The sequence below is a fragment of the Primulina huaijiensis genome, chromosome 7 (assembly GCF_012295235.1).
Source record: "Primulina huaijiensis isolate GDHJ02 chromosome 7, ASM1229523v2, whole genome shotgun sequence".
Classification (NCBI taxonomy): domain Eukaryota; kingdom Viridiplantae; phylum Streptophyta; class Magnoliopsida; order Lamiales; family Gesneriaceae; genus Primulina; species Primulina huaijiensis.
This window is the reverse complement of record NC_133312.1, coordinates 23,064,063-23,074,040: the sequence shown is the minus strand read 5'-3', so window position 1 is coordinate 23,074,040 and position 9,978 is coordinate 23,064,063. Positions and strand designations below refer to the sequence as shown.

Here is a 9,978-nt window from a genome sequence, read left to right as displayed (position 1 = left end):
TGTCACGCCCCGAGACCGGGGTTAGTCGACACCGGCGTTGTTTCAAAATCACACAATTTGTAAACAACAAGCCTCGTAGTAATCAAAATAACCAGTCTATTTCATAATTAAGTAATCGTCTTTACAATGCGATTAAAACGAAATGCGGAAGCGAAATACATGATGATAAAATTGACAGACGGATTAAATTCGACTGGTCTCGAATTGGATTCGCTTCATCACCATCCCCAAAAGTAATCTTGCTCTTCATTCTCAGTTTGTTCCTCGTTCTTATCTGGGTGGGAATGTAAGGGGTGAGTATTTTGGGAAATACTCAGTAAATGGGGGCCGATCGTGCATAACAAATATCGAGGATATACATACGAATAAATTATCGTAATTTCAATATTAAGCATGTTGAATCAAATACTAACAAAATACGAATATAGCACTGAAAATCATCTCATTTTCTATGGTTTTACTGATCAGTCCCCTATATGTTACTCCTCTAAGGGGCGAGGCCAAAGGAACGGTTATTATAACCCACCGCATCAGGGCCTAAACAGAAAATATCAAAGTTCGGAATTTCCTTTACCATTTCTAAATCGAATCATTACAGTGCATTTCAAATAATTCAACATGCTTTCAAATATTATAACTGATATCGAACAACGAATAATTCAGGGGATTTCATAACAAATGGAAACGAATATATCATGCCGATCGAATTTTCAAAGTCATATTTAATTTATTTTCGAAATATATCATGCTCACTTAAAAAGAAAATAAGTGAGCCAATTCCTTTATATAATAATTTATATATGCAAAAGTCCATTTTAAAAATAATCAAATAAGTGGACTATATTTATTAAAAGAGTATAAATATCAAGGGCCACTTAAATAAATATAAGTGTGCAATTTTATTTAATAATATCAAAAACAAAAGGAAACAAAGGAGAAAACCCACTTACTATTTTCGTTGGGATTGAAATGCTAAAAGGTGCGCCACAATAATTCCGCTCGAACAAGGTTGCGGCAAAGCTTGAACTATGCTGCTGTAACGCTTCGATCTTGACCGAAATAGGCTGCTATAACCTTCGAAAGTGGACAGAATTTTGGTTTGGAGAAAAGGCAGCAATTGTTTCGAACCGTTGCGGAATTCTCGGGATTTTGGATAGCTTGTTTGATCAAGCTTTTCGGCTATTTCTGGACCAACTTCGGGCAGCAACTGAGTTCGAAAGAATGAGCAGGAACTCGGTTGATGCAGGGGAATTAACAATGATAGCAACTGGACTTCGAAACGCCACGACAATGCTTCGACTTTGGCCAGGAAATTGGATCAAAAATCTGTTTTCCAGCAGCTATACTTCCGAAAATTCTGCAGCAACGGGGAAGGAGTTTGCAATGTGTGAGGTGGGTTTACTACCTTCGGTTCTCCTTATATAAAGGCTTGAATGTTCAGCTCCAAAGGTAAGCTTTTGTCACTCCATTAATTTTGCTAATTACTTAGTCAAAGGGGTGATTACACTCTTCTCTCCCAAGTTGAATGTGGCCTCTTCTCTGTTCGAGTTACACGTCCGAGACTTACGCTGCAATGGAGTGATTTTTGGTTTTTCCTTAAGTTGCGAGGTAATCGGTTGAATGAATCTCGTCCCAGATTTGTGCCCTTCATTTCTTCCTTCCAAATTGTTGCACGGTCTTCACATTTATCCCTGTTTTAGGCGGCTGAATCGACTAGGAACGAATTTAGATCATACAGTGTTTACAAACGAGTTTCAACATCGAATTACGATTCATTTGTATTAAAGTATAATCAAGGTCTTTATCTATGTTTGATAACATGGGTATACAGATAAAGAAATAACAAACCATGAAATAATGAATTATATTAAAATAAAGATTGTTAATTACAACTAAGTCAATAAAATCCCTAGCCAACAGTTGGCTTGCAGGGCATCTACTCTAACAGTTAAAATATGGACCTTAATTAATGTTGTTTTAGACTATTTAAATCTCCCCTGAAATGGGAATGTGCAAATCTGTAGTATTTTCGAAATATTCTTTTAGATATTCCAAAGAAAAAAGAAAAGACGTAAAATGATTTCTTTTGAACTTTCATAAACCAATACAGACTCGTTTATTTTACTAATCTTTGTTTTAATTTGTTTTACAATGTGACAGTTTCTGTTAAACTTCACTTTTATGTGTCAAATGTATTTATTTTATTCGTAGAATGTATTTTTGGAAGTAATATTTTGTTTTAGTAATAACTTTTTTTTAGTTGGAGGATGAGATTGATATAATTGATTGTTGAACATGAGGCTTCGTCTCAAACTTAAAATTTTGGTATCAGATTATTTACATTAAACAATCTACTATGTGTAACTCTTATTAGGGAGTGTTTCAAAATTCATATTTTTGGAGATGTGATTAAATTTATTGATTGTTAAGAAGGGATTATTGTTTGAAAATAAAAATGAAAAATGAAGAAAAGTTTAAGGTAGAGTATTTGATAAATAAGTACTTATTCTAATACTTAGTTAACTTTCTTTTCTATTTCCATCATCTAACTTGTCAAATTTACTTATTAGATGACGAAAATAGAAAGCATGACAACTTACAAGACAATTTAACAATTTTCCGAAAATATAAGACTATATGTTAATTAAAAGGTAATATTAATTGAATTTATCCGTGACATTACTGATTCATTTATAGGTTCGGGGGAAATCTTTATTTCCCACCGAAAGTATAAAAATTTATTAGGCACGACTCTATGATTTTTCTTTATGTTAGTAGATTTTCTCTCCTTACTTGGACTGCGACTCCCCCAGACTTTTAGGGATATTCCCTTACCTGCTTTGTTTAGGTTTATTTTCATTGAGTTGTCATATATTTAAAGAAATGTACAAGTGTTCGCCAATTTAAGCATGACTAAGTTTTTTTGTATTCTCTACTTGTTATGTTTTCAATTCTGATAGACAGATCCTCGATACATTAGTCTCTCAGCGAGTGGTTCTTCCTATCGAAGACGATGGAGTCGACTCGCAGTTTTAAATTGATTATGTGCATCAACTCTGGTATAAAAAGATGATAATGTTGACGTCTAAAGTATCTGCTATTTATTTAAGAGTACAATTATATTATATGTAGTTTTTGTTGGGAAAAATCCACAAACCGCAGAATCCATCATTCTAAATCATTAAGAATTTCAATGGAAAACTTAAGCGGAAGCGTACCGGATGCATATTTCTGAATTCTTTAGAACGTATCTTGATCTTCTAGATCTACGCGCTCTTTCTTTTAGAGAAACATTTAGTTTTCTCTTCTAAACTATTTTTTTTAATGGAGAAAAGAATTTGAAACATGATAACATGAGATCTGGAGACCATGACCCATATATATAGATAATATTTATCATTCTCTTCTGATATTTCTATTTTAGCTCATCATAAAACTAGAAACTACACTTATATATCTATTTATTAAAGGCTCACAACCTATTAGATACATTAAAACTCAATAACCCGAAACCTTTAGTTGATCACTTTATTTTTGAGTTTAACTTAATAGACAATCTACAACAGATAATTATTCACATATAAGCTCATATAAATAAAATTGATCCCACAGTTTTAACTTGAACTAACATAATTAAGTTCAACTTATATCTTTGGAACACTTATACAACTTTTAGAAAGGGGAGTGAAATTAAAGGTAATATCTAGAACATTAATTAAATATTTAAGAATATTAATTGAACATTATTATTAATATTACAAAGAGGAAACCATTATTTTATTTGGTAGTTACCTACTCGGCTCCACATTGTTTGCTTTGCCTCTTATTTCCTCGATTTAGTAGGTTACATGGATAATAATGAATCAACTTTTTTTTTTTATGGTAATAATGAATCAACTTTTACTAACACATCAGACGATTTATTACCAAAAATTACAACCGATGAAATGACGAATATCATTTCTTTTTTTACATTAGCAACACCATGTATCAAAAGAAGAAGTACATGAGTTCGAAAATCGAACATCGCTGCCTACGACCGCACCGAAGAATTTCTAGATAATACTTCAAAAAAAATTAAATTAAATGCCTAAAATATATCATATATAAAAACCATAGTTCATAAATCTTTATGTCAATGTCACTAAATATTAAAAATATATAACAATTAAATATANAGAATCCTAATATCCTTTAGCATGCATCATTAATCATTAAATGTCATAATGGTTGTGCCCACATAGGGATTTCAACTGTATTTGGTAGTTAGTTAACCCATCCATTAATTATTTGTTCCACTGCCCCCCATCATAACTGAACATAATTATGAAATGTCTCAGCCTTGGGACCTCGGGATTAATTAGATATTATTTATAAAATATTTTTAATATTTTTCGATATATATTTATTATTTTTTAAAAAAAACGATATTGTATTAAATAGTGGACAAACATTTTTTAAGAAGATAGTGAATTTTGCTACAAAATGTCACTATTTAATGTATGCCTCGATAAAAATTGATCCCAAAAAAAATATTTTTTTTTCCAAAAGTTATATTTTCTGGAAAAAAATTAAATAAATTATATATATAGAAATTGATGATTTCTTGAATCTAAGAATGTCAGTGACCTTTGTCGCAGCTCAAGCTCAATTAGTCTCTCTTTTCTTTCTTTTTTTTTTCCTTTTTTTTTTTTTGAGAGAGAGATATCTCTTATTTTAGATATTAAGATAAGTGTTTATATTATTAAATTAACTTTTAGAATATTTATTGCTATTATAAGATTTTATTAAAACGTGACATTAATGAAATGTGATATCTCTTTCATTTTATCTATGAAATGTATTAATTTTTTTCGCAAGGAATATAATATTTCGTGAAAAAAATTATTCTAGTGTCACTTGGAACTCGATTCATACATATACATAGCGCGGATGAACAAGATTTTAGAATAGAGAGCATCCGACACAAAAATTAAATTAGTCAAAATGACTCCAACTACCATAAAGAAAAGGTATTACAAATTTTTAAAAAAAATTACAAATAACTTTCAAATATTTATCATTTAAAAAAATGACAATTTAGCTTTTTTTTATATTTGTGTGTTTATAATTTTGGTCATCTATGTTGTCGAATTTTAAATTAGTCTAATATCTTTGTTTTTTTGTGATTTTAGTCTTTTTTATCTAAAGAGTCCTAATTTAGCTCTACCATAATATTGATCGATACGCGCAATGTCACATCAGTATTCTCGTGAAAAAAGAATTAAAATTGACAAAATGTAGGGTATAACGTTTGCAGTTTTAACAAAAGTTATAGCTGATGATAACGTGTAATTTAAATTTTTTAAACGATACATCAGCTCAAATATCACATTTCGATTTCTCTCTCAATATTCAACATGGACAGTTATTGATTGTCAATAATTGCATTCCTTGAATTCCATGATGATTAAATTTTCCCATAATTTATATAAGAAACTTGCGTCTAGAGGTGTAAACGAATTGAATCATCTCGTAAGCTTTTCGAATATTTATTTTCGAATAATAGTTCAAATAACTTATGAATGTGTTCATATTTCGAGCCGAATTCAAGCAACAAATTTTAAACTATTCGAGCTTCAAATTTGAGCGCTCGAATATATCTTATTTGAAATTAAAAATTTTCTACATATGCAGCTTCATTCATTTCGTTTACCCCTACTCGCGTCATATACTCCACTTTTCATTGAATTTACAGAGACGAAATGAAAATATATAATTGAAATGCTTTTTCCTTACATTTTGAATATTCTAGTATTATGATCAAAGTGTCAATATTTTCGTAAGCGTAATATTAACATAAAAAAATATCTTACCGAATATTAAATTAATTTATGTATAATATCTGCTAAAAATCATCTAAATATTTCCCTACTCACCAGATCGAATATGACAATATATAAACTCCATCAATTTTAATTATATGTATATAATTATACGATTCCAATAAAAGAACTTTTTTTTTTTGCGTCTGCTTATTAATTTTTTTATCCAATTTATTTATTTATGGAGGTTATGTTAGCCAAATATTTATAAATTTATCTAACTCGTCAACACTATAATTAATTTTTAGCCACTATTAGTGATTTATACCTGTGGGACCAATAAAAATATTGATCAAATCAGATTGATCGAGACATACAAATTTGCATTTCTAACTTACATAGATATTAGTTTCAAATTTTATGTTATTTTCGAAAATGATCTAATTTATATTAAGATTTATAAATATAACATTAATTTATTTAATTCACAACCAATCGCCACCGATTTATCAAAAAATAATAGTTAGTCATAATCTAACTTAAAATTTTTAAACCGAACAACAGTCTAATTTTATATTTTCATGTCCTAACAACACAATAATTACTATGCAATATAAAGTTTTAATCTAAATTTGATAAATAAAACTATTAAGTTAATTATTTTACAATCTCTCGTTTAATATATATAGAAGATGATAAATTTTCAAAAGAAATGCAAAACTCTCTCACTTTCACTACTGCATAATTTTAATATATGATTGTATTTAATGGCATTATACCTCATAACCACTGAGAATTAATCAAAGTAAATTTATTTATTTTTCTCAATTAATTAGTACGATAAAAATCAAGTCTTGGGGACAAAAAGTAAACGAAGATTTAACACAATTTCTTGAGCAGAATCAAAGTTCTTCCCAATGGTGGGACCTATCAAAGATTTTACACCACCTTCCCGAGTAATAATAATTTATAAAATTCCCCATATCTTCCCTCTTCATTCATAATATATAGCAAATTTGATGCAAAAATTGTCAGCAAAGAAAAAAACCCTTCAGATATAAGTGTGGCATACAAGAATGAAGATCAAGAAAGCTTTGAACATTTAGTCATTTGGTAATTGGTAAATTCTACATATATCGGATACTAATGAAGGAGAAGATTGGCAAAAAACAAGGGACGGTGTCCCCATGCGCGGCTTGCAAGCTGCTTCGGCGGAGATGCGTGGAGGATTGCCTCTTTGCGCCGTATTTTCCGGCGGCGGAACCCCACAAGTTCGCCGGTGTGCACAAGGTCTTTGGTGCTAGCAATATCAACAAGATGCTTCAGGTATTATATTATTACCACTTGGCTTTCTGTTGCTTTCTTTTCAAATTTTGATTAATTTATTTGTTTATAATACAGAAAGAATTAAAACCTACGTACTGATTTGGCCGATTGATTAAAAGAATTTAAAATTTATTCTGAATTTTTTAGCTAAAGTTTCAAAGATAATACTTAAAATAATATCCCATTGTAATACACACACACACACACACATATATATATATATATATATATATTTTACAAATTTCTAATTGATTTCTTAAACTACGGCGCATGTAATGATGTAAGATCCTCGTCGGTGGCAGAGTCAAAAATTGAGAGGTAAAAAATTAAAATTGTTTCGTATGTATAATTGGCAAAATTTTATTTTTAAGTACATATGTTTGGTGTCTTTTTGTGTTAAAAATGTTGCCGATCTCAATCAATGACACTAGGGGTAAGGATTTCAAACAGGGAAATTTTCAAACAAATTTTGTCCACTATTTAATTAAGAAAATGACTTTTTATAGTCGGACGGTTTTTGCATCCTCAAACTATACATGAGTTTTCCCGTGAAATATAAGTGACTCACATGATCCAGTAGTTTTGACGCTGAGTAGATGAAAAATTCTAGGTATAACATCGCTGTGACAAGTGCTAAAGTTAGATACAATCTTGGTTTTTTTGGTGTCAAACTTGTTTTTCCTAAAATCATCAACATTATACTACATTAGTACGTTAACCTTTTTATTTGTGTCATAGCTGTGACAAGTGCTAATGTTAGCTTGAAATTTCCCAACATCAGTTGTTATAAATAGAATAGACAGAATCCTAATAAATCCAAGGTTCAATATCCACCAAAATCATTATATTTGATTTATCTATTAGCTGATTCGAAACTTAAAAATTTGATGCAGGAATTACCCGAGCATCAGCGAGGCGACTTCGTAAGTTCCATGGTATACGAAGCGAATGCACGAGTGAGAGATCCCGTGTATGGATGTGTGGGGGCTATATCATCACTGCAGCAGCAAGTAGAAGTTCTTCAGGCTCAGCTAGCACTTGCACAGGCCGAAGTAGCACGCATGAGCGTGCGACACTTTGGGTGGACCGTGGCAGATTTGCCGAGCACACCATCTCAGCAGGTCAAGTCCTTTTTTAGCATGGACATGGCGGATCATTTGAATCAGTACCCCTCCTTCTGGGCATAGTATTATTTTCTCCATTTTGTTTTACTGATATTTTTATGATGCATGCAATCTCTCTTGGTTAAAGAGATGATGATTATGAAAACCACCGTATATCTAATTCGAGCTATGACTCATATTATCGTATACTACGCAGAGAGTTGTAAACTATCTAAATGTCATCTCTGAAACATATTTTCAGAAGTTCACAGCCCAAACTGAATAAACATAAGAAATACAGGAAAACTGTAGAGCCAAACATAGTTTAAAGTTTAAAGTTTAAAGAAAAGTTGCTACATAAAATTAATCGAATATAATTTGATACTAAAAATCTCACATGTTACTCGTTTGGCAAGTTGATGTTTCCTCCATATTGTATCATAAATTATCGAATTGAAAAATGCCATTAATCAATGATAAATTCTTCACATAAAACCCATTTCATGCACATTCTTGATTCTAACAATTCCAATAACAAAAACCCAGAAACGATTCTGCATCTAAAATCTTAAGCTCTCTCACCCCTAATTCTCCTCGCTAACTGAATATCCTTAGGCATAATGGTGACCCTTTTAGCATGAATAGCGCACAAGTTCGTATCTTCGAACAAACCCACGAGATACGCCTCCGCAGCTTCCTGAAGCGCCGCCACAGCGGAGCTCTGGAAGCGAAGGTCGGTCTTGAAATCCTGGGCAATCTCCCTCACAAGCCTCTGAAAGGGCAGCTTCCTGATGAGCAACTCGGTACTCTTCTGATACTTTCGGATCTCCCTCAGAGCCACCGTCCCTGGACGGAATCTGTGCGGCTTCTTCACGCCTCCGGTGGCCGGGGCGGATTTCCTCGCCGCCTTCGTCGCCAGCTGCTTCCTGGGTGCCTTCCCGCCGGTGGATTTCCTCGCCGTCTGCTTCGTACGAGCCATCGATACGGATTTCTGGCGATGAAAATTTGACGGTATTTGCCACTACCAGATGAAAATGGTGATGTTACTGAAGATTTGGGTGAAATTTATAGTGAAATTTTAGAGGGAATTTGGGATGCTTTTAGGGGAAATGGACAATTTGGGCCGTTGGATTGGATGGTAGTGGACGATCTCGATTTCTTATATCGGGGGCTTGCGATCTGAGTGTTTACTGAATAGCCAATGGGAAACGATCTTTTGTGGGGCGTTACATACGACAGTGACCGTTGATTGTGCTATGTTTTGATGGTCAAGATTGATTAAAGTGAAACTTCTGTGATTCTAACAATAATTTATTTATTATTTCCTAGCTAAAAAAATATGATAATACTATATCTTCTTTCGATTGAATAGCAATAATATGCAAAAAAAAATGATTTTCAAAATTTGGAAACAAAAAAATTAAATATTAACAAAATTACTCATCTATATATCACTTTTTATAAATGAGTTTCGAAAGAACATTTAGTCTTCCTCGATATCCATCTATAAAGATAACAATAATTTCTATGACACCGTTTATTGTCAAGTAGGGATGACAATTTCCTCCGAACCCGTTGGATGATTCGATACCCGACCCGAATAGAAGAGGGTATGGAGGGATTTTTAGACCCGATTAAATAATTGGGTAATCGGGTATGGGGATTTTCGGGTTCGGGTATGGAGGCGGGTTTGATATAATCCGACCCACACCCGACCCGAATACCCGTTTAAATTAATATATATA

At 32.1% G+C, this 9,978-nt stretch overlaps 2 protein-coding genes across 2 annotated transcripts; one reads left to right on the top strand and one right to left on the bottom strand.

Moving 5' to 3' along the window:
• The first annotated feature begins 6,802 nt into the window (after positions 1–6,802).
• On the top strand, positions 6,803–8,440 carry LOC140981872 (LOB domain-containing protein 4-like). Its single transcript, XM_073448372.1, has 2 exons — positions 6,803–7,130; positions 8,024–8,440. Exons 1-2 carry the CDS (start codon positions 6,951–6,953, stop codon positions 8,315–8,317), a joined length of 474 nt encoding a protein of 157 aa, XP_073304473.1. The 5' UTR covers positions 6,803–6,950; the 3' UTR covers positions 8,318–8,440.
• Positions 8,441–8,694: 254 nt separating this feature from the next.
• LOC140981873 (histone H3.2) lies at positions 8,695–9,287 on the bottom strand. The gene has a single exon (XM_073448373.1). It carries the CDS (start codon positions 9,210–9,212, stop codon positions 8,802–8,804), a length of 411 nt encoding a protein of 136 aa, XP_073304474.1. The 5' UTR covers positions 9,213–9,287; the 3' UTR covers positions 8,695–8,801.
• Positions 9,288–9,978: the final 691 nt, after the last annotated feature.

Coding starts and splice junctions, on each gene's coding strand:
- LOC140981872 (XM_073448372.1), top strand. CDS start 6,951: ATGAAGGAGAAGATTGGCAAAAAACAAGGGACGGTGTCCCCATGCGCG. Junction 7,131..8,023: donor ATATCAACAAGATGCTTCAG/GTATTATATTAT, acceptor AATTTGATGCAG/GAATTACCCGAGCATCAGCG.
- LOC140981873 (XM_073448373.1), bottom strand. CDS start 9,212: ATGGCTCGTACGAAGCAGACGGCGAGGAAATCCACCGGCGGGAAGGCA.